The sequence below is a fragment of the Pelodiscus sinensis genome, chromosome 2 (genome assembly GCF_052426305.1).
Source record: "Pelodiscus sinensis isolate ZL-2025 chromosome 2, ASM5242630v1, whole genome shotgun sequence".
Classification (NCBI taxonomy): domain Eukaryota; kingdom Metazoa; phylum Chordata; order Testudines; family Trionychidae; genus Pelodiscus; species Pelodiscus sinensis.
In genome coordinates, this window is record NC_143053.1 from 225,964,489 (window position 1) to 225,990,253 (window position 25,765).

Consider the following 25,765-nt stretch of genomic DNA (forward strand, 5'->3'; position numbering starts at 1 on the left):
TCTATACTACATAGATTTCATGGGGGAGACCAATGTTTCTCAAACTGGGGGTCCTGAACCAAAAGGGTCAGGGTTCATAAGATTATTTGGTGGGTCATGTATTTCCATCCTTACTTCTGCATGGTCTTCAGAGTGGAGTTGGATGGCTGAAGAGCAGCGGCTATTGGCTGGGCGCCTAGCTCTAAAGGCAGCACATGCCCCACCATAAGAAGCGCAGAAGTAAAGATGGCAATAACATATCATGACATCCACCTTCTGTGCTATGGCTAGAAGCAGCTCCCCCTTCAGAGCTAGGCTCGCAGACGGCAGCCACTGCTCTTCAACTGCCCAGTGCCAGCACCACCAGTAGCTCAGAAGTAAGGGTAGCAGTTAGGGATGCTAAAAATAGTTTAATATGGTAACCGTGTAGCCACTAAAAATCTTACCGGTAACAAAATTACACATGCTGCTGAAGCCTCCCCCAAGTGGGACCGCCAGCCCCTTTCAGCCCAGCCCAGGGCAGGACTTTGCTGCACTGTTGCAGGTAAGTCGCCTCACCGGGAGCCAGCTGAGTGTAGCAAATACCATTTACCAATAACCATTTAACTGATAAGCTCATGCTTATTTGGCTACAATCTAACATCCCGAGTAGCAGTACTGCAATCCCCCCCTCCTTACAATGACTTTGCAACCCTCCCTAAATCTTTTTTTTGGGGGGGGAGGGGGAGGGGGAGAGGGGAGGGTCAGGACACCTAAAATCACAACACTGTAAAATTTCAGATTTAAATAGGTGAAATCATGAAAATTACTATTTTTAAAAATCCCATGACACTGAATTTGAGAAAAATTGAAATAATTTGCTAGGGCTCTAACCGTAAATTATAATTAAGTTTTCATTTTGTTGGAATCCTCTGTCACGCCAGACAAAATACATACAAGTGATATGCATCTGGCTCCTTTTACCTTGCCATTTCAGTGCACTATAAAGGTAAGTCACCTCAGGACCCATATGTAAATCTGAAATGGAACGCATTCTCAATCTAGGGACTGCCGATAATGAAAGGCAAGACAATATCTAAATAACTGGTACAGGAGAAGAACAAAACAATGGTGAACATTTCTCTGTTTAAAATGTTTTCTTTACACTGACAGCATAATTGTACTTATGTGAAGAACAGGCATTGCAGCTAATTCAGAGTACTGGTTAGAGAAGTCCTATTTAGCAATATGGCTGAAAGGGTTGTTTATATCTTTGCACTCTTCTGTTTACATGCTATCTTATATTTAACACATTTCTACTAAATATTTATATTTCACCACAAATAAAGCTAAAATTTCCACTGGAATATTTAGTAATTACATTATTTTTTGTTCCAATCAGGTCTGAACTAGTTGGCTTTAAATATTGAGATTAATGGTACAGAACTAAATATAGATGTAAAGTTTATCTACCCTGAGAACGACCTTGTTAACAGAGCAGGATCATGTATAAAAAAACTAGTCCTGGATATCCAAGTCTACATGGTTGTGTGGAAATACCAGAATTACCACTATTCATCAGACTGAATAAATACAGTAATATTTTCTTCCTTATGACATAGTGCCAAGACATGGACTTGTAACCAATATCATGTGAAAGAACTTCTAAACTTCTATATCAGGCATCATAGCATACCTAAGGAAGTTGCTCAAGCATGGAAAATGTGTGTTTTAAAGAGGCAAAGTAAATGCTTCTATAAAACTTCCTTTCTACTATTACACAACTAAAGATTATTATAAACCAAAAATAAAGCCTTAAGAAATCTGAATGCATTTTTCTCAGTTTTAAAATTCACAGTTTTGCTTATCACTAGTGTGTACAAGCTAGTGGTTTTTATAAAAAGTTTCCAGTCAGTTTCATTTTCAGGTGTATGCACTACTCGGTACTGTGGTGTTTGGACTGAAAAGCCTGCTGGGGAAGTGTTGAGAGTTTTATTGACAGTTTAAATTTATTGAAAATATTTCCATTAGTATAAAACATATTGCAATAAAATTTTTACATTTTTTTTAGAACTAAGCTACTTGAAAATGGCCCTAGCCTGTTTCCTGTCAAATACTTTCATCATTTAGTTGGTTCTAGGGTTGTCAAGCGATTAAAAATGTGTATTACAATTAATCGCATGCCACTTCCCTGTGAAACGCCAGGCAGCATTTCAACAAGGCAGCACTGCATGGAGCCTGGGATCATCTGGAGTTCCAAGGTGACCCTGGGCTCCATGCGGCGCTGCCCCTTGGAAGCGCCATGGTGGTGTTTACAAAGCGCAGTGCAAGCCAGAGCCCGGGGTCAGCTGGAGTCCCCAGCTGACCCTAAGCTCCATGCAGCACTGCCCCTTTAAGGCGCTGGAGCAGCACTTCAAAGAGGCAGTGAAGCATTAATGCCTGCTATTAATGCATTAATTTTTTTAACACATTAATCCTGTCCTGCATTAATCGCAGGTATTAACGCAGGTCAATTGACAGCCCTACTTGGTTTCCTTACAAGTGTTCAATAAGATCCTTCCTTTCCTGTCCCATTTAGCCATGCTACATGACACCACAAAGAATCTCTCGAGATTCACTGGTTGCAGGTCTTGCTTGGCTTTATTTGCATTTCGTGATGCACTGCACAGTGAGCAAGACAACATGTCAGAGCTCTCATTTTCCAAGGCTCTAGCTTCCCTTGACAATGGGCAATATCTTTGACTATAGTTTCATTAACTTATTTAATGTGCTGAAGACATAGAAGAAAAAAAGCTTAGCACCTTTTCTAAGGCTTTCATGGGAATTGAAGGCATTCAGCACCCAAGAGGATTGGTCATTAATGATATAAAATATTTGGCTATTCTAATAGTCAATGCAATTTGCATCGACTATTCGATTAGTCGATAAAGAGGGTTCCACGCGACATTGCTACTTTGAGATGCTCCATGCAGCCCAGGCCAGCTAGGAGCTGCATGTAGCATTTCAAAGCCACAGCGCCATGTGGAACCTGGGGTCTGGCCCCAGGCTCCACATGGCGCTGTTGCTTTGAAGCACCCACCACCACTCCCTTCGCTGCCTCTTTCTGATAGAGTTAGCATGGTGGAGGGAAGCAACCAGTTGACTAGTCTGTCGACTATCCAATAAGCATTTGCTTCTTGGATAGTCAACTAGTCGTTCACATCTCTAGTGGTCATTAGATTGGAGTACCATATTTACAAGGAGACAATATTTCCCCTCAGTCTCCACCATTCTTTACCTCTCACTCAAACTCAGAACATATCTTAGAGTAAAGGAAACACTGAAACACAGCCTAGATTTTATTTTAAAACTGTAAGTACTGCTACATCCTTTTCTCCTCCCCCTCCCCCCCACCCTCTGCCTTACTACACACACTTAATACAAATTTGGTATGAAATTGATGGTATACAATCAGTACATTATGATTTAATGTTTACCTGCCAAAACTCTTCTTCATGTTTAATTTCTTGAAAATCAAGTGCATATTTAATGCTTATATTAATAAAGGCTGTTTCATATTTCACAGGATCTACTAAACTAAGGTAATGCTAAACTGAGTGGTTAGTCCATTATTTCCTTTAATAAAATACATATAATATGAAAAAAATCACACCCTCACTTTAACTTTAGCATGATCAAACTGAAGCAGTAAAAATAAAGACTTTCTCAACAATTTTTAGGTCACAGAGGTGTCTTGCACTAGAGGGAAGGAGAAGCCTAACCAACTACAAAAACTCCATTAAATACTGTCAAAGCTGCTGTGGCACATTTTTACATCTACTCAGGCACAGGATACAAAATAACCTCACTAACATTGAAGTCAGATAAGTAACTTAATATGGTGGTTTTTCAGTGCTGTGTTTGCATATCAACATGTTTTAATGGTAACTAACCAATGAGAATCAACCTCTAAGAAAACAAATTCTAGTGTAAATGTAAAACACATTAAAAATCAATGATTTAAATAAAGGTTTCCCGCATTATTTAAATAATTAAAATCTTATTTAAATTGCTTTGATTGAAAATTAAAAAAAAAAAATCAATCCTCCCTGGAGAAAGCCTTGAGACAGACAAAAAATAATTTAGCAAGAGACAGAGGACCCAAAAGAGTCTGTCCACAAAAACCTGACTTCAGTCACAGAAATGTTTACTTTTGGAAAGATTTGAGTTTGAAATGCTGAAGATACATTTAAGATTCATTTAGAAATAGAGCAAGGACAGGATAAGGCAGACAGGTCAATGTGAAAATTGGTTGCATAAAGACGTTAGTACAGAGCAATAAGCAGCTCCTGGCTCAGATGTAGTTGGTTCACCGGGTTTAGCTCTGGAAGGCTGCCAGATTCTTTATTTACCTGCAAGTAAATATGTATAATACCCACTCACTGCTCCCACTGGCCACAATTCATTGTTTCCAGCCAATGGGAATTGCGGAAAGTGGTGGCCTGGCTTGTGCCACTGTCTGCAGCTCCCATTGGCTGGGAACAGCAAACTGCAGTGGGCTCATAAGTTACCATTCATGATTACACACTGCCCACTGCAGCACTGGCTCCTGAGGAGCCACCTCCCTCACTCATGTAAACGTGTGTCACTGAAATTTTCAGCGGTTACACATTTACCTGAATAAACTCATTTTAACATCCCTACCAGAAAGAAGGGGTTAAAGCTGCCTAGCGAGCTAGAGGTGAAAGATACCTCATCTCAGACTTCGGAAGGAACTTCAGATTCTTAAATCATAGGTCAAGTTTGGTAGCTTTCAAAACCTCACATTGTTACCTGTCAAACCTGCGGAAAAAGTGTTTATAAAATAAACATGTCGAGTCATCATCCAAGACTGCTATAACATGAAATAAATGGCAGAATGTTAAACAGAGCAGGAGACATACAGTTCTCCTACAGGAGTTCAATCACAAATTTAATTAATGCATTTTTAATAAGAGTCATCAGCATGGACACACATCCTCTGGAATGGTGGCTGAAGCATGAAGTGGCTTACAAATGTTCATATCTGGCATGTAAATATCTTGCAATGCCAGCTACAAACGTGCCATGCATACTCCTGTTCTCACTTGCTGGAGACATTGTAAATAAGAAGTGGGCAGCAATATCTCCCACAAATGTAAACAAACTTATATGTCTTAGAGATTGGCTGAACAAGAAGTGGGAATAAGTGGACATGTCAGTTATAAAGTTTTGCATTGTTTTGGTTTTGAGTGTAGTTCTTATGGAATAAAAAAAATACACATGTAAGTTGCACTTTCACAATAAACGGACTGAACTACAGTAGTTGTATGAAGTTATTTATTTGGGCAGAAGATTTCATGGATAAAAATCACATGGACAAATGGGAGCTGTCCATGTTCAACCAAAGGTGAAGTCAATCTCTCAAGTACTTCTTCAAAGCATCACTTCAATCTTGTTTGTGTTCATCAGGATCCAGATGTTCTTCATCCAAGAACTAACATTAGTTGCACCAAAGGTGTGAGATACATAATTGAGTGTTTGCATACTGTTAGCAGCTCAACCTGATGCATCTATTTCTTTCCCCCAGTGGTCTTGTAGATATCGAAAGAGGTAGGATTGTGTGGATCCCCATGAGACTGTAAAGAAGAGGGTTTGGAGAGAGGAAGAATTTCTCTTCACCACTCTGAGAACTGGAGCCATTGTACTGCTGTGCCATCTACACCTTTGATGTAGCTCACTACAAGCCAGATTAATGTACTGAGTCAAGCATATATTGGTGAAAAACACAATCTGAGTTGCACTCTGTGATGTAATGTCAGTACCTTGCTGGTCGCTATGCTTGGGCTGTGGGTGACCACTACTGGCTGGTGTCTGGAGCATTGCCCAGCAGGTGGGCTGCCTAAGACCCAACCGGTCTGACCGGTTGAGGGCAGTGAGGTAACTAGGAAGTGAGTGTTGGGGGAAGGGGCAGTCTGGAGCTGGAATCAGTCTAAGGAGGGGGCTGGAATCTAGGGGCCCACAGACCCCATCTCAAGGGGTCTGAGGCATTCTGGCCCAGACTCCTGTAGACACATCACGTCTATGCTGTGCTGTATCCAGGAGAAGCAATAAACCCTCTCTATTCTACTGGCTGGCGGAGTCTGTTCTTGCTGCTACAGGGATGTAGGATCGGAGGAACCCCAACACGTCGTCACACACTCCAACAGTTTATAACCCCAAAGTTTCTATACCGCTTGTGGATTTATCCAAATACACACATGCACATACCCCAGAACAAGGAATCTTGTACAACAGTATAACATGTTTGGAAGGAATACACAAGATCATCTGCAAAAGTAACCCTACACCGTTTCCAATTCAGCTTCCTTGCAAGAAACCAAATGAAATGAAGTATTCATGGGAAAAATCATATTTTTATTGCAAATCTGTCAGTCTATGGACTACAAATTAAAGCACGATTTACAGGAAAACGAATTGAAAAAAAAAGTCAGTATAAACCTGCATTTTTCTGACGTTTTCGTGTGTGTGTGTGTGTGTGTGTGTGTGTGTGTGTGTGTGTGTGTGTGTGTGTGTAAAGAAAACTTGTCCTGCGGGATGACAGAGTGACATCACGTCACTCTGCATCCTGCAACACCTCTCGCTCAGCCACCCGGCCTCCTCCCTTCCCAGTGCTGGGGGCCACGCAGTTTTTCTGATGCTGAAGGGGGGACGAGGCAGATGCCATGCAGCCTCCCTGGTCATTACGGTGCTTCAGGGACAGAGCAGCAGCCATGCAGACTCCCCAGTGCTCCCTGGTGCTGGGAGTTGGGGTGGGAGCCACCACCCTCCCTTCCCGGGAGAATAGAAGGGTCGGGAGCTAGAGGGGTTGGGAAGAGCTGGGCCCAGCATGGCAAGGCCTCAGACCTCCTCTCCAGCAGCTGCATGGGGGAGGAGGCAAAGAGGAGGGCAGAGGGGAAAGGCCATGGCAGCCTTGGAGTCTCCCCAGTGGCCAGAAGCAGGGGGGCGGAAGAGCCAGGGCCAGGGTGTCCTCAGTATCACACCCTCCCTGGAAGTCAGAGGGAGAAAACTGGGCCAGCCTCAGCCCAGCCCAAGCCCCTGGCCAGGCAAGCTGGGGCTAGCCTGGCCTCAGGGACGAGGGGTGGCGGAGAGAGCCAGGGCTGCCATACCTCATCCTGGCCCTCCCCAGCAGCCGTAGGGAGCCAGGGCTGCCTACCCCCCAGAGAGGGGTGTTGATGAACATAGCAAGCAGGGGGCACTACCCCCTAGTATTAATATATTATCTAAATCCAGGAAATTGAACAAGTCTTCAGTGTGAACAAAAACTGAGTACATTGAGCAGAAAGCCTTAATGTAATATTCTAGGCAATCTAGTACACATTACTTATTTCCCATTTTCTAATGCTTGAATGTCGTGTAACCCAGAGATTAGATTAGAAGCACCACTAAGGCTGTCATTGCACACAAAAGTAAAAACATCAAAAGCAGTTTAAGTGTGTGTTAGATACCATAAAGAGATTACATGGTGTCCATCTCTGACCACACACAGTAACAGCTTTATTTCACTTAAGCGTCACATTCTTTCCATTAGGCTGCAAATGGAACAAGTGGTAGCTCTGGATTCATTGCTATATTAAAGAGTATACTACTCTGATCAAAAGATCACCTTTTATAATTTTAAAATTTACCCATTCTCTTCAGCTAAAAGCTTAAGAGCAGAAAATTAAAATTACAGGCAGTCCCTGGGTTACGTACAAGATAGGGACTGTAGGTTTGTTCTTAAGTTGAATTTGTATGTAAGTCGGAAATGGTACATATTGTAGGGAAAACTCTAGCCAAACATTTCTCCAGAGCTCAGTTTTATTCTCCCACACCTCACTTCCCTCAGTCCTTTATTCTCAAGCTGAGGTGTCTGCTGAGAAAAGCTGCTCCGCGTCTCCCTGGTCTGTTGGGGGGGGAGGGGCACTAGCTTCGCGTCTCCCTGGTCTGCTGGGGGGAAGCAGCTAGTGCGGGGTTGCCTCACCCCGTTTGTAAGTAGGGATCCGATGTAAGTCGGATCCATGTAACCCGGGGACTGCCTGTATAATCCATTCTTTTACATATCTCAACAAAATATACAGTAAATTGAAGTAGTAATATCACTCCCAGAGAGAATGGATTTTATTATCTACAAGAAATGGAAAGGGAGATGGAACTAACACAACAGCAGGAATACAAGCACATAAATTACCAAAACAGACGAAAAGCCCATTAAGCTAGGTATCCAACCATTACTGTACACAATACTTCAGAAAAAAAAAAAGTGTGAAGCTCCTAGAGTGCCCCTAAATGTAGAGTTTCTTTGTCAACACAGCTGATCATATTCCCTAAAGCATGAAAACAACTTTTAAGTTTATCCTTGGCAATATAGGAGACTAATTTTATGCATGAACATTACCAGTACCACCAAACATTTCTATAGTGTTTTTCATCATTTCATTTTACAGATAAAGAAATGGAGACACAGAGGTTAAGAAGTGGAACTGGGAATAAAACACATCAACTCACAATCCTGCATTAAACCACTGGACTATATTATAGTCCAATCTTTGTGAGTCTTGTTAGTCTTATGCTTTCAATATCCTGTAACAGAAGTTCTACCGAGGGTAAATAACATTCTACTCTCAGTTTCATCACCATATACAGTATCACTTTTCTGCTGTAGTTATTCATGCGTGGGGCGTTTCTCGAATGTGTCTTTTGAGGGCAATACAATGGAAACAAAAATGTAGCCTAGAAATTGCACGTACATGAAGGTTTCATTTCACTTTGAAGATGGAGTACATGTGCAAATAAGAACTGGGTACACATCACCTCAGGATGCAGAGATAAAATGTCTCGATGCCCTAAGTGACTCCTTCTTGGAGCAGCTGGTTCTGGAACCCACAAGGGGAGAAACAATTCTTGATTTAGTTCTAAGTGGAGCACAGGATCTCGTCAAAGAGGTAAATATAAGTGGATCACTTGGAAATAATGTTATAAAATTTAACATCCCTGTAGTGGGAAAAACACCACAGCAGGCCCAACACTGTGGCATTTCATTTCAGAAAGGGAAACTACACAAAAATGAGGTTAGTTAAACAGAAATTAAAAGGTACAGTGGCAAAAGTAAAATCTCTGCAAGCTGCATGGAAACTTTTCAAAGACACCATAATAGAGGTCCAACTTATATGTATATCCCAAATTAAAAAAAACACAGTAAGAGAACCAACAAAGTGCCACCATAGCTTAACAACCAAGTAAAAGCTGTGAGTGATAAAAAGGCATTGTTTAAAAAGTGGAAGTTAAATCCTAGTGAGGAAAATAGAAAGGAACATCAACTCTGTCAAATTAAGAGAAAAATATACAGTAAAACCTGTGTTATCTAGCATGCCCAGGGGATTAGGACATGCCAGTAAATTCTGATTATCGGGGGGGCAGAGGGGAAGAGGAGGGGAGCAGGAACCATGTGGGGGCTATGGGGAGGCAGCGTGGAAGCTGGTGGGGGCCAGGATGTGGCCTGCTGGGGGGGTGGAAGCCAGGGGGTGGAAGGCAGAGATGGTGGGGGTGGGAGACACAGGGGAGCTGGCCTGCTGGGGGTGCCAGGAGCTGCGGGAGGGAGCCAAGATTCTTCCGGCTTGCTTCCGGCTACCATTTGTCCCTCCCCCAGGTACATGCTACACGCTCGTCTGAGGAGCAGTCTGGCACTTAAATGACCAGTTGCCTTTTTTGTTTGTTTTGCTTTTCCTGGAGTCAGAAATTTGCCAGTTTCTACAGTTTTCCGGATGCTTAATTTCCAGATATTACAATAAAACCTGCACTAAGAAAAGCCAAAAGGGAGTCTGAAGAACACCTAGCCAAAAACTCAAAAAGTAATAGCAAAAAGTTTTAAGTACATCAGAAGCAGAAAGCCTGCTAAACAACTGGGACCACTGAATGATCAAGATGCTAATGGAGCATTCAAAGACAATAAGGTCATTGCAGAGAAACTAAATGAATTCTTTGCTTCAGTCTTCACAGGCAGCTGTGGCTTCAGTGGGGGAGACCCTGCAGCTCCCAGACGGCAGGGCTGAATTCTTGGAACCTGCTAGAAGTTATAGTGTCCACGATTTCTGTGATCTCCATGAAAAAAATCATAGCCTTACACATGGGTCATGGGCAGGACTGGAACCTTTATACCAACCCTTCTAGAATCCAGCTGCAGTGTGCTCTGAGAGCCCAGCTGTGCTCTGCCCAGTCAGGGGACCAGATACCAGCATCTCCTCCCCCCCGCTCAGAGCCCAGCTGCACCGAATTTCCTGCATGCCAACTTCTGCCTTCGGGATATGCTAGGAACCCTCCAGCTCACGCCTCAGAGCAGTGTCTTCTTTCTGCAAACCAGGTTCTAACAGATCCAATAGCCCCTACTTTCAGTCAATACCACTGCAGCCTATTTCTGCAACTCTGCATGGAACTTTAAATTTTCTCAGGAGTAACAAAACCCTACATGAGCAATCTTAATTATTTTTGTTTTAAGTACATGCAATACAAACATCTTATGGCATAATCCTAGTCAATAGTGATTAGGAATTTGTCTGAGACACTGCATGGAACTCACGCAGAGTTCCAACAGCATTTGACCCTCACTCAAAAAAGTTAAGCTTTTTTTCTTTCAAAAACTTCCTGTTTACAACAAAAGTTAGCCTACTACAGATGTCTCAAAACTGTCAAAGGTCTAGTGCATAAATATTGTCACTCTCACATCCCAAATAGTGCTACAAAGATACTGTCAGATGACTGAACTATCAAAAAGGGTATTTTGCTATACATAAGTAGGCTCCTGTTTAGGAAGTTCAACATTGTAATGAATCTTCCTTAATAAAGACTCAGCCTATCTTATTTAGGCACATGTAAGTACCTGTCAAAACCAATCATAAAAATAAGACTGAGGAGGTTAATGCACTAATGAATCAAATTAGAGAATTTCTTCATACTCAGAATACAATCAATGGAGTACTGAGGTTTAGATAACAAAATGACAGCATCAGTACACATTCTTTCAACAACAGTACATGGATAGTGATGTGACTTATTAGAGAATTTAATGCAAGGTTGAACCAATGACAAGACCAGGTCACTGAAAACTAAACCCTATCTCAAACCTTAAAATACTACAGTACACAACTAAATGATTTTGTTGCAAACTCTATAGCTACATATAGTTAACCAATTAATTATCTTGAATAAACCAAAATGTTTCAAAGATTTTTCAAGTTATTTTCATTTAGGACACAAAAACTATATTCTACATCCTTACCTGAAAACGTCTTGTTACTAGTTGTGATATTTATTTTAAGAGATGTTTACAATACATATTCCATCACTTCTTCTAATTTGTTGTAATTATGTTACTGGATTATTAGTCACCAATTTTTATTTTTAAACAAGGAAAGACTTTAAAAGGCAACGTTACCTCACTTCTTAGATCACTCAATTCCACACAGTTGTCAGCAGGTTTTAAATGTCATAAGTAAGATTTGATTGTAATATCACTAATTTATTTTTGAAAAATAAGGTCTCTAGTAGAACATAGCAATTTATGCTCTTGTACGATAGATATGCAAAATGCTCCTGTCAAATATTTAATGTTCAGACAAATTCATTTGGTTTGAATAAAAGTAATATAAAACCAAAAACTAAGAAGTATGTTTCTTCCTAGAAAGTTGATATAATCCATTATGCATACATCTCACCCAGTCAGCATGACTCTGGCTCAATCTTGTGAATCTTTAACAGAAATAGCATTGGTGAGATACGCATAGAGACATTTTTTCAACCATGAGACAAGGAATGAATCTCCTATGAATTAGGGATCACCACTGTAGCAATAACCAATACATTTCTACGTTAGCTGATGTGGCAAACAGATCAACCTTTGGGACCATCCTTGAGCTAAGAATATTTTATAAAGGACACAATTTCAGTTCCTACACAATTCAAGAAAAAAAATTGTTTTCTGAGGTTGCCTGCTACTATATTCTGAATATATGTGCAGTAAGAAGCGGAGATGACTATGTATTAGCTAAGCACTGGCTTCCAGAGGTTTAGTGCTTCTGCACAGGGAAATGAGAAATGTGTACCTCCTGACAGTTGATATAAAAGGATTTTAGACAGTTCTCAATTCCAAAGGATTGATGTGGAGAAGCTGCTCTTATAAATAGCATTTTCCCTGTATCTTGGGAGGTCAAAGATGTAAAAGTAAAGCATTTGATGGTATCACTACAGTAGGCAGAAACTGCAAACATGTAACATTTCTGAAAGTTTTGGTTGTGTTCTATGACCAGTTGAATGGAATTACTGCCCTGCTAGATCGGGGTGGGCATTAATTTTTGATGGGAGGACACTTCAAGGTTTTGGTAAGTGGTCAAGGGCCACACTTTTCTATGGAGAAAATGTGGGGCCTAGGACAGAGGTGGATGTAGAAAGGAGTTCAGGGTAGGGTACTGGTGTGCAGGAGAAGGTATGAGGTGTGAGAGAGTTTGGGTGAAAAAAAGGGGTTACTACCTAGAGCAGGGGATTGGGGTGCAGGGTCCAGGAGGGGATATGGGTGCAGGAGAGGATTCTGGACTGGGGAAGGGATACAGAAGGGCGCGTGGGACCTGGGAGGGAGTTGTGATCTGGGAATGAGGGGTAGAGAGGTATTGGGTGGTGACCTGGGGCAGGGAGTTGGGGTGTGGGAGGAGATGGGGTGCCAGAGGCAGGCTCTGGCCAGAAGGCGTTTAACCTAGGTGGCTTCTGGCCAGCAGCCCAATGGGATGCCGTGCCAGGCTCCCTACTTACCGCAGCCTCGGAGTGGTTGTTCCATGTGCCTCTCTGTGCTGCACAGCTGTGGGGAATCTACATGCACTGCCCATACCCCCAACGCAATCTCTCAGCTCCCACTGGCTAGTTTTTGCAAATGGGAGCTGAGAGATTGTGACAGGGAAGAGTACACAAAGGTTTCCTCTTCCCCAATCCCCTCACAGAGGGGCAATGGAGCAGTTGCTCTGAGCCCTGGGGCTGCTCCCTCCCTGAGGGTTCCAGCAGGATGGCCACAGGCCAGACTGAAAGGCTTGGAGGGCCATATCTTGACTGTCCCTGAGTTAAGGAGTTGCTCCTCTTAATGATTTAAACATAATAAAACACCAATAAAATTGACTTTTCCCACTATTACACAGCAGAACCCCGTCTGTCACATCGAACTGGGACCAGGGCCAGTTCATAGCATCAGAAATTCAGATAATCAGGAGAATAGGAAAGTGTGAGTCTGCAGTGCTGTTTGGTAGCCACAGGAGGAATCGCCTGCTTTTGACCCTGTGCGCTAGTTCCTGGGTTAATGTGGAAAGCTGCACAATAGAAGGTTGGAAGAATGGGGCTCCATTGCACACCACATCATTTGTAATGATTCTACAACATTATTATATTCATATTATACACTGCTGCCAGCAACACTCTCACACATCCTCACAGATCCCCAACCTTCCTAGACATGGGGCAGGTAGCAAAGGATTGTTACAGCCCGCTGACAGAGAATCAGGAACTACTTAGAGCCAACCAATGCAGAGAAGCAGAACAATTTCCCAGGCAAACAACTGGTTCTGGCTCATTTGCTGGGTCTTCAAAAGAACAAGTTTTGAGTCTCTTCCCTGTCACTGCTCATCCCCTCAGCTCATCCAAACAGCAGAGAGATTCTCAGGAAAAGGGAAACAAAACAGAAATTCCAATGTTTCCAGTGATAGGGGACAAAGGTCTAAGTGGGAAAATAATTCTCCCAGTTTAACTTAGTGCCTTGCATTTGACCAGCACCATGACCACCAGGCTACATTAGCACCAAGCCTCTCACAGGCTCTTTACCTTCTCTACAGGGACACCTGTCTTCCAGTTCAATTAGTTCTGGGAAAGGAGAATATAGGCAGTCCCTGGGTTACGTACAAGATAGGGACTGTAGGTTTGTTCTTAAGTTGAATCTGTATGTAAGTCGGAACTGGCGTCAGCCACTGCTGAAACTGATCAGTTTCAACAGCAGCTGAATCTGGACACCAGTTCTAACTTACACACGGATTCAACTTAAGAAACCCAGGCGTCCCCAAGTCAGCTGCTGCTGAAACTGATCAGCGGCTGATTCCAGGAAGCCCGGGGCAGAGCAACTCTGCCTCGGGCTTCCTGTAGTCAGCCCCTGGTCAGTTTCAGCAGCGGCTGACTTGGGGACGCCTGGGGCAGAGCAGCTCAGGTGCTGCTGGGTTGGTACAGTAGCGCGGCCTCTCCGCGGTGCTACTGGAGCAACCCAGCAGCACCCCAGCTGCTCTGCCCCAGGCGTCCTGATTCAGCCACTGCTGAAACTGACCAGCAGCAGCTGAATCAGGATGCCTGGGGCAGAGCAGCTGGGGTGCTGCCGAGTTGGTACAGTAGGGGACCCGGCAGCGCCCCAGCTGCTCTACCCCAGGCGTAGGCAAGAAAAGCCTGGTCTGCTGGGGGGGGGAGAGGGAGGAGGGACACTAGCTGCACCCCCCCCCCCAGCAGACCAGGGAGACACGGGTGGCGGGCGTGCTCCGCAGCTTTGCTCCCTGTCTCCCTGGTCTGCTGGGGGGGGCTCCCCCCCCAGCAGACCAGGGAGACGTGGAGCAGCTTTTCTCGCCCTGGAGGACGGGGGCGGCGGGACTGCAGCGCATCTGGGCGTCCCGCCGCTCCAGTCCTCCGGGGCGAGAAAAGCCCCATTCGTAACTGCGGATCCGACATAAGTCGGATCCGCGTAACTCGGGGACTGCCTGTACTCCAAAGAGGCTCCTGCTCATGCTCATGTTCGTAATCCTGAATCCTCTTTCAGTCCTCAAGGGCAGACCTCAAGGAGACTGAATCCCTACAGCAAAGCCAAAAGGGTCTCTGAGATTGCCCCTGCCCTACAGCCTGTCCTACCTGGCCACTGTCATGCATACTCCGGAGGCGGTGACCTCACAAACATCCTTTAACCAGTAAGCTGAGGCTCTGCAAAAGGCCTTGTGATGTCACGACCACACCCATGTCTGCCCTGCTGGGCTAGTGCCAGCTTCTGGCCAGCCATGGACATCTGGTATGTTCAGTGGGGGAAGGCTTTGCTTTCCCAAACCACCAGGCATAGCACCGCCCACGCTCCGCCCCCACAACACCTGCTGTAGGCATTCTGGGGGGTGGAGTGTTGCTGCCCTCCCACTGCTCCAGGGCTGGGGAAGCTGGGGCCATGCCATGTGCCCTCCACCCTCTGCAGGGCTGGGCTGGGCTGAGCCACGCTGCACAGCACACTCTCCTCCTTCCCCCATGCTCTGGGGCTGGAGAGATGAGGCTGGGCCAGGCAGCATGCCTCCTCTAGGCCTGGGCCATCCTGTGTGCCCTCAGCCCCCCGGACCGTAGTAAGCATGCGCCAGCCTGCTCCCTCTCCTTCCAATGGTTGGGAGGGGGGAGCGTGCACGTAGCATGCTGTCCCACCTCCCTGTGAGAGCCTGGACCTCAGCATAAGGGGCAAGGCCTTCACCAACAGCACGTGACCAGCACCTTTGCATGTTTGAGCTGCTCCGCCTGTGTCACACCCACTCACTCAATGTTAGTTCTGGAATCAAGCAGGCTGCACATGGAAACCATCAGTGGCTGCTCAGTGCCACATGCAGCTTGCAGAGATCTGCAGACTGTAAGGCCAAAAGAGACTGTTTGATCATCTAATCCAAGGGTGGGCAATAATTTTTGCAGAATGGCCACTTCACAAATTTTGATATGTGGTCATGGGTCAGCTCCTGGCTCCCCAGAAAATGCAGGACCTCAGGCAGAAGGGGTGAAACTGGGGGCTACACAGAGACGTGAAAGAGACACTGTGTGAGACAGACTGTGTCACAGATTGAGTGTGTGTGACAGTTACTATGTGAGTGTGGCACAGACTGGGGTGTGAGAGACAGGGATGCAGAGTGTGTGTGTGTGTGCTGGCTAAGTTTCTGATAGAAGAAATGCTCTGTCTTCCTCCTGCTCCTCTCTACACTCTGACTCATTAACCACACTTCAGAGGGGAGCAGCTTCACTGATTGTTTCTCTCCCTTTTTGCAGAGATGAGGTGCAGGGGAGCATTCCCCTCATCTCCTCCAGCTTTCCCCCAGCTCTGCGCAGTTAGCAGGAGAATCCTGGAAGCAGCTTTGCTGCAGGATGGAGCAAGGGGGTGTGGGGGGGTGGAGCCACTGACCACATGCTGGTGACTAAGTATGCATGCTCTGCTAATGAGCTGGGCAGGCAGAGAAAAATGCTGGATGGGCTGGATTCGGGCCCTGGGCCTGATTTTGCCCACCCCTTATCTAGATTGTGCTTGGTGCTGCTGTGAGGGCAGGGGACTGGACTTGATGATTTCTCAAAGTCCCCTCCAGGTCTAGTATTCTATAATTCTATGTATTTTGACTTTAGAAGAGATTATTACCTCACAAAATTTTGCAACAAGAAAATAATATATGCATGGTCCCCCTTTTGTTAACTCATGTTGGCAATCCTTTATTGAATTAGTAATCCTGTCCCTATTCCTTCAGGAGTTTTTAATACCTTTCACACAGAAAAAGTAAAGTTTCCAGATCTGTATTTTTCTAATGTTCTCCAGGAGATAAGAGGCAAATTAAACACTCTACAAATCTCCTGTGGCACTCAAAGCATAGTGCACTAGGTTTCCAGTAAAGGCTTTTCTCCTGTTTCCTTGGCTATTTTCTTCAGAATTGTAGGATTTAGTGTATCTGGGTATGAGGCCTCTGTAACAGCCACCAGGCAGATTTGAACCTGGGACCTCTGAGCTTAATATAGGAGCCTCTACCCTTCCAGCTAAAAGCCAGCTGGCTCTAGCCCCTACTGGAGAGGTCTCTTGTTCTTATCTGTTTCTGTGGTCCAGGTGCCACTGCATAGGACAATGAACTACACTAGGGCTACGTCTACACTGGCCACAATTTCCGGAAAAGGGATGCAAATCAGGTAAGTCAGGATAGGGAAATCCGCGGGGGATTTAAATATCCCCCGGGATTTAAATAAACATGTTCGCCGCTTTTTTTCCGGCTTGGGGAAAAGCCGGAAAAAAAGCGCCTAGACTGGCACGATCCTCCGGAATAAAGCCCTTTTCCGGAGGATCTCTTATTCCTACTTTGAAAAGGAATAAGAGATCCTCCGGAAAAGGGCTTTATTCCGGAGGATCGCGCCAGTCTAGACGCTTTTTTTCCGGCTTTTCCCCAAGCCGGAAAAAAAGCGGCGAACATGTTTATTTAAATCTGCGGGGGATATTTAAATCCCCCGCGGATTTCCCTATCCTGACTTACCTGATTTGCATCCCTTTTCCGGAAATTCTGGCCAGTGTAGACGTAGCCTTAGGTGTGTGGGTTACACCTGGTTAACTTTTTTTATATCATTCTAATTGTTTATTAACTATTCTATTACCTACACCTGCTGGTGTTATCAACCATGTTTTATATCCTCCTACCTCCCTTTGGAAAGAGTTTTATCCCAAGGTCTTCTAAGATCTGCTTCTTTCAAAAATACTATAGACTTTATTAAAGTCTATCATTAATATATTTTTAATTCACTTCCGAATTTTTTTAGCTTCTAGTCTTGCTACTTCCTTCTTTTGAGAAAGCTACTATTTTGACAACTGCAATAACAGCATTCATTGCTGCCACAAATAGTAACTATGCAATTGCTGGTACAATTGATATGCCTGGCCCCTCCCTCCTCTGAACAGATACTTCTGTGGTGCAGACAGCAGAAGCAACAAGACAAAATGCTGAAGATTTAAATCATCAGATGTTAAGCAGTCTTCATTATTACTTTAAAAATAAGAAAAAGGGGAAGAAGGGTCTCTCTACTCAAGACTGGATCTAAAGGAATCAGCTCAAGAAATGAAATGGTTAGAAACAGGGTAAACCATGCAGCTTTATTGCTAATCACACAGCCAGCTCCTGTAGCTTGTTTGGAATTGAATAGAAAGTGTTGCTTCTATGTGTAGATGAGTCCTTTAAAACCCCAGCAGTCTTTGAATAAAGACTGCAACTGAGTTTTGGTATTTTCCTCAATCTTCCCATCATCCTTCCTGATACAGGCAGTCCCCGGGTTACGTACAAGATAGGGACTGTAGGTTTGTTCTTAAGTTGAATCTGTATGTAAGTCGGAACTGGCATCCAGATTCAGCCACTGCTGAAACGGATCAGTTTCAACAGCGGCTGAATCTGGACACCAGTTCCGACTTACATACAGATTCAACTTAAGAACCCCAGGCGTCCCCAAGTCAGCTGCTGCTGAAACTGATCAGCAGCTGATTCCAGGAAGCCCGGGGCAGAGCAACTCTGCCTCGGGCTTCCTGTAGTCAGCCCCTGGTCAGTTTCAGCAGCGGCTGACTTGGGGACTCCTGGGGCAGAGCAGCTGGGGTGCTGCCGGGTTGGTCCAGTAGCGCCAAGGAGCGGTGCTGCAGGACCAACCGGCAGTGCCCCACCTGCTCTACCACAGGCCCCAGGGCTTTGCTCCACGTCTCCCTGGTCTGCTGGGGGGGGGCACTAGCTGCGTCCCCCCCCCAGCAGACCAGGGAGACGCTGAGCAAAGCGGCGGAGGACCCGGGGCTGGACCCGCGGCCGCTTCCAGATCAGTTGGAAGCGCCGCGGGTCCGGCCGGGTCCTCCGCGGCTTTGCTCAGCAGACCAGGGAGACGCTGAGCAAAGCGGCGGAGGACCCGGGGCCAGACCCGCGGCCGCTTCCGGATCAGCTGGAAGTGCCGCGGGTCTGGCCCGGGTCCTCCACCGCTTTGCTCCCCATCTCCCTGGTCTGCTGGCTCCCCCAGCAGACCAGGGAGACGGGGAGCAGCTTTTCTCGCCCCAGAAGAGGCGGGCGGCGGGACCAGGCGTCCCGCGGCTCCAGTCCTCCGGGGCGCGAAAATCCCCGTTCATAACTGCGGATCCGACATAAGTCGGATCCGCGTAACTCGGGGACTGCCTGTATTGTAGATACCTAATAATATTATTCTCCTAATGCCTAGAAACCTAACAGGGGAGGAAAGAAATGTTATGAAACAAAGTGCAAGACACACGATAAGTCTATTTACTCAAAATAAGGCATACATTAAACCAAAATAAAGAACTTAACATTAAGTAACATGACCATGGCATACTGCCTATGTGCCAAGTGGTGCAAAGGAATTATTAGAAAATCCTGAGCTTTATATCTGAAAAGAAACCTGCAGATTGCAATATTGGAGAACTTGGATGGTCCAATCAAGACAGCAGACAAAAGTAGGATACCCAGTTGAGATGTACCCGGGAGAGCTACTAGGGATGTTAGATACTGGGTAACTGACTAGTCATGTAACCACAGTATCAGAGGCAGCAGAGCCAAGTGGAAGGGGAGCCGATTCATTAGGGGAGCCAGTTTAAAAACCAGCTTCCCTCATGGATTGGCTGCCTGCCATCATGCACTACTGCCTCTGATACAGAGGCAGTAGCAAGGGGTGGCAGCAGCCCCCTCTCTATGGGGGGGGTCTAAGCCCCCCAAGCAGAGGAGCTGTTCTGCATGCTGTGGAGGAACCTCTGTCATTGGGAAGTTCAGAGCCCCTACAGACAGAGGCTGCTACCACAGAGCAGCATGTGCCTGTGGCGGGCCCAGGATCACTACAGAAAGGCTGTTTCACACCAGCCTCCCTGCTCTCCCCATGGTCTGCTGCTGCCTCTAATAGAGGCAGCAGCATGGGAGGGAGGGGTGGGAGGCAGCATCATGGAGACAGTACTGGGGTGAACCAGCTTTTAAGTCAGTTCTCCCTAGCACCATCTCCTGCTACAAGGCAGCAAGGGGAGGGAAATGCAAGTAGTCAACGAAATTAACTGATAAGCCTAGACTTACCGGTTAATCATCTAGCCAACTACTCGTTGACATCCCTAAGTGCTACCAGGCTCTACCATACCACATCACAGCTGGCAAAACAACCTCCTAGCATATACTAGCCACCAGCATAAGTTACTGTAAACCCAGGGTTGTTCTCACTTCATACCGGAACCAAACCAACCCCCAGCAGTCCTGGGGGAAGATGGAATATAATCACCTTGGCCTTTCACCTCTCCTGGGTCAAAGCTAGAGCCCTATTTGTTTTAATATCATAACCAAAGTCATCATTACCATTTTCAAGTGTCCACCTCCAAATGATAAGATTACTCTTAAAAATGCACAGGTAGAGAACTGCTGGAGAACAGGAAGCAGAGACTTACGTTATAATAAAGACTACCATGATTATGACATCAAAACATCTCTCATCTGGAGAATCAAACTTCCTAGTCTACTCTTCTACTTCAATAGACAAAGTTTCATTCAATAGCATATTTAATCTGCAATAATCTAAACAAATCATAATTTTGACTGAGCAAAATGTTTTCTCTTTTTTGCTGATTATTCTGAACAATGTTTACATTAACTTTAGAAAAACTTGTTTACTTTATTTCAATGTATTCAATTGCTAGTTTCCCATCACATCCTTCATATACAGGCATGTTGAGTCTAATTCAGTCCCTAGTCAGGCATTAGCAATATTGAGCAGCAATTTTCATTTTTACTGTGAGATTAAAATGGAAGAGCCACCTAATGAATTCACCTATAAAGACCAAAATAGATGTTAGCCAACTTAAAAAAATAAAAATGTAAAAGAAAATCAGGTGACGTTTGTCCATATTCCAGAAGTTCCCACTCCTTAGCCATTCATATCTCCAACTAGCTCTGCTTATTTCTCCAGTTACCAACAACTACCTATACTTCCCCACTAGGCTTCTAGACACTTACAGAACTTTGTTTTCTATTAGGTGCTAGAACGTAAGTGTTCTCAAACTGTGTCTCTTTACTTTAAATCAATTTTCATTCGCATATTCAGTTTCAATCTTGATGTTTCTAGCACTGGGAGATTTTCAGAATATATTGTAGTTTTATTAGTTCAGAATGACAGAAGACCAAAAAAAAAAAAAAAAGCAAGCACAGATCCGGGGGGGGGGGGGGGGGGGGGGGACGGGGACGGGGACAGAAATCCTTCTCAGTTTCTCCCTTATTCCTCCCCAGGAATGGAAATTCACAACTATACCTTAGTAAGGCACTTTGAGCCTTGTTAATAATTAAAACACATCACTATGCACAAGCAGTTATTTCAAAACTCTTATTAACCCCACCTTCCCCCATTTCATTGCCCTTACTGAAACTAAATTCATTCAATATGCTCCACACGGTCAACTTCCTTCCCTTTTCAGTTTTTACCTGTCTCATTTAAATCTCTAATACAGGATGCAGTGACTGTTTCACATATTCTCTCCTTTATTTCATCTTCTATTATACTTTCTGACTTGCAGAATCTCACAATCTGGCATTATTCCTTCCCTTGTTTGTTGATGTACACAGTATTAGAAAGCAGTTCTAAACCAGACTGCCAACACTTACTGTCAGTCTTATTTCCTCTACCAAATGTAATTTATTCTATGTCTGGTCAATTAGTCTCATTACTATCACTATGGAAATCACACACTTTTAAATATTTTTATATTAGCAGACTTACCCGGCATTGCCTGGGTCCTTCACAGCAGGGAATTTTTAGTGTTGGGTGTGGGGGGAGGGAGGGGACACAAGAGTGAAGCATACGGTTGAGAAGGGGCTCAGGGCAGGGGGTCCCATCTAGCATGGACCTTTTCTTTCCCACCAGCTCTCCTGTATTAATACATTTAAAAGGCTGGTGCACAGCAGGAGGGACCCAGGGCAAGTTGGGAATCAGCTGTTCTGGCTCACACTGGGTCCTCTCCCCCCCCCCGCATTTCAGGCTCTTAATACATTTAAAAAGCAGAGGCACAGCACCTGGGACTGGGCACAAGCCGGGAATCAACTGATTCCTGGATCATTCCTGGTCCCCTCTACCCTCCTGCTTCTCCTGCCCCCCATGGAGAAGGTGCTGGAGGGAACCAGCTTTTAAGCTGGCTTCTCCCAGCACTAGTTCCTGCTCCCCCCACTGCCTCTGATTGAGTTTTTGCTTATCAGATAGTCACTAGTCGACTAGTCGCTTACATCCTTAGTATCGACTACACAATTAGCCAATTATTTGCCTCAACATCCTTAATTCATGATAATTTTTTTAAGTTTATCTTTTTGTGACCAAATCATGGGAAGAATTGTACATCATGTGTACATGCTCAGAAGCACTTCCTTTCAACAAAGAATCACAGTTAAAATAGTCAATTTAATCTGAGAAGTATAAGTTTACTGCTAATACACTGAATATTTCACTTGAGCCCTCATCAAGTATTTAGTGTATTTTCAGCTTAAAGGGCAGGGAGTTGTATATTCCACTGTATCCTCTTGTCTAGAATGCCTCATACACAGAAAAATAATGTTCACAACTGAAGAAAACGTGTTTTCTGCATTTCATATAATCTCTCCCCCCCCATATATATCATACATACCAGATTTGTCTTACATGTTCTATAATTTCACAGAGATTTGCTTCTCATCATTAGAGAGGCAGAGTTTCCTACACACCACCTCACTTTTGTATCTAGCCAATTGACAGCTCCTCTGCTTTTCCATCTCTTCAGAGCACATCAAACAAAGGACACAGCCAGCACGGGAACTCACAGAATTTCCCCTACTACACATCTTAAAATGTTCAAGTTATTTGGCAGTGGGGAGCAGTAGAAGAGACAAGACACAATGTGAAGAACCTGACAGGACTGCGGATGAGACAGGATTCAACCCCCTCCCCTCCCCATGTTTGCACCTTAGGAAGAAAAATGACACATCATGAATGGGAATCAGCAAAAGGACCATGGACAAATGAGATGGAAAGAATTTTAAGAGGTATGAAAAAAATTAAGAAAAAGAGTGGGGTAAGAGAAAGGAGACTAGCAATATTTACTAACCCACAAGTTATTTGTACTTAAGAGTTTACTATATTTCTCTAACAGATATGTGAAAGTTTTAAACTTGAAGGAAACATGATTTAAACCGCTTTGTAATCACATCTGATGTGTTTTATATGTGAAGTTGTTTTATTTGCTACTTACTTTAACATTAGAGTGGAGGTGGGAGAGACATTTTGATCTTTTCTGTTAGGACTAGTAATAGTGACAAACCGTACCTGTCCAGTATACAGGATGCCAGCAAATACAACAGTCCCTAAGGAGATCTGCAATCTGTTTTGAGTTCTGCCACCAATTTCCTGTGTTATCTTAAGCAAGTCAAACAGCTTCTGTGAGTTACTTTATCTGTATCCATGGAGATATTGATGCTTACCCACCATTGTAAAGAAATCTGAACCTACAGATTTTCTTTAAAAATTCATCAAGTTGTCAAGTCTGTTAACTGGTGTATTATCTAATTATTAGATTGTTGACTGAGAACTATGAGACCTGGATGAGGTTACTGACTTTTAAAAAATATATATTTACCAAAAAAAAGCAGGACAGGAAAGGTTGGCTTGTTAGGGTGTTACAGCCAAGGGAGTGTGATTTTTGATAGTAAGGTATCATTAACGTTGTATTAAAATTTCTGCTTTAATCCAGTGACTTTAAACCCTATCTCCTTTTAGCTAGTTGTAAGAATACTTACATATCAATTGTGTGCAACTTCATTAACAGAAAGTATCATGTTTGAAAGTATAGATCTAGAACTACCGATAAAAAGCTGTAACGTAAGAGACCAAAAAGCTTTTGACTTTACTCCCCAACGTCTGGATTTAGGTGATCTTTAGACTCAACATCATTAGCCTTCTGCATTAGCTATTTAAAGATGCAAAGCTGTTTCCTGAGTCACATAATGCCCCATGCCAGTTACACCTTCATTATTAGGCTCTCAATTTTAAACTCACATGAAAACTGTGAATCTGGCTACTTAAATTCCTTGACAGTATGTAGTTACAACAGTATATCTCTTGAAGAGTGATACAACACTAGGCAAATGTTGCTGTTTGCAATGGTAAAATATCCAAACAGCACACACAAAAACTCCCCAAACTCAACAAAAACCAGAAACATTTTCTTGAATTGTTTTTGAGGTACCAGAACCCAAGCACTTAAAAGCTTATATTTGCTTTTTATTACTACAGTACATTAAGCATAGCCACTTCTTAACAACAGATCTTGTCAGGAAAACAGAATGGCCCAAATCATACAGAAATGTGTTGCGACTTAAGAGACACCTCTATTATGTATTTTGACTACTGCTTAATCAATTGCATCACTGATCAATAGGACACAAGCTACACCATGCAAGATCAGCTGTGCAGTCATCTTTCCTTCTCTAGAGAAATATTTAATGCAGGCAGTTGTCTCACGTTTTCACAGTTACACAGCGGGGGAGGGGTGGGAAGGAGCGACGTGTACATAACACACATACACACCCAGCCACAGAAGAGCTCAAAGCCATAAGAAGGGAAATACTTTCCTCCCACCCACCCGCTGCAGCACCAGGGCATATCAGGAACAATACGCTCGCAGACATGCAAACTTTTATGGCTCTGCCCAGACGCAGTGATCATGTCTCGGCTTTCCTCCTCCTTATAATCAGATTAGCGCCGCACGGGTTCCGCTCCACGCGCCGCTATCGCCGATTCAGAGGCAGGGCAGAGCAGCTCGACAAGCCAGCGCCGCTTCCCCGACTTCCCCAGCTCGCGTGCTGGCTCAGACTCTAATAGCCAAGCTTTCGAGGCAGGGGAGGGAGGCTCCATTGGCTGCGTCTAGCGAGCCTCCCTCCCCTTTACAGCAGCCGCTTCTCCGCTGCTGCCTGACACTCACCCGGGCTCAGCGAGCCGCATCCGTCCCCAGCAGCTGCGGCCAAGGCAGCCGCCGATCCCGCCACCGCGCTGCCCTGCGCCACGGCGGGTCACGGCAGCTGCGGCTGCTGGAGCGGGCGGCCGGGCAGCTCCATCGCCCGGAGCCCCCCGCCAGCCCGGCACCGGGCGCCCCACACCCGCTGTCACCCGCGGCGCCGCGTCACGCGTGGACCCGCCAGGCGCCCCCGCCCAGGTGCCGGCGGGCCGGGCAGCCCCGCGCTTACCGAGTGGTTGACCCCCCACATGAGGACGCTGAGCAGCGGGTCGCTGGCCCGGAACAGCTTCACTTTTTGCGCCACGAAATGCTTCTTCTTGGTCTTGGTCTTGCTCGCCATGACGGACACGATGTTGCCGGGGGCCGCCATGGCGCAGCCGAGGGGAGGGGCGGCTCAGCGCCCCGGGCCCGGGAGAGGCGGCTGGCGCTGCACGGGGGTGGCGGGCTGCCTGCCGCGGGATGCCAGGCGCATCCTGGCCTGGCCGCCTGCGCCGCTCGCTAAGCCGGCCCCGCCTCCTCCCCGGGGCTTCCTCCGCCTGCCGCGCTCTGCGTCAGCCCGCCCCGCCCCCAGGCGGGAAGGCTCAGGGGCAGCGTCAGATTCGGCTCGCTCGTTGCCAGGGCGCGTGCGTGAAGGAGCCGAACATGCGCACTGGCCGCGATGAAGCCGTCGCCTTCACTCTGCCCTCAGTCTCGGCTCCGTGAAGCGGTAACGTCGGGCTAAGGGGGGAGCCCTTAATAAAAGGGGGAGCCAGGGCCTGGGCGGAGTGGGGCCGTTGGCTCCATACGACGCCCCGCCACCGCCTGCCTGAGTCGTAGCAGGGGTGGGACGATGCACCAGGACTTAATGGGACTTGTCCGCGAGCACAGCTGACGCCGACTCTATTTGACCTGCAGATCCAACAACCGCGGACTCGCCGCCTTTGCAGCCTCTGCAGAAATCCCTGGTGGCAGCTCCTACGTCCCCCAACATTGTCC

General features: G+C 45.4%; 1 protein-coding gene across 1 annotated transcript in view; it reads right to left on the minus strand.

Annotated features, from left to right (window-relative positions):
* Positions 1-25,316, minus strand: part of PIP4K2A (phosphatidylinositol-5-phosphate 4-kinase type 2 alpha) — a 210,447-nt gene extending 185,131 nt beyond the window's left edge. Inside the window, exon 1 of the mRNA XM_075922509.2 lies at positions 25,020-25,316. Within this exon, the coding sequence (XP_075778624.1) occupies positions 25,020-25,160 (141 nt within the window). The 5' untranslated portion in view covers positions 25,161-25,316. The remainder of the gene's footprint in view (positions 1-25,019) is intronic.
* Positions 25,317-25,765: the final 449 nt, after the last annotated feature.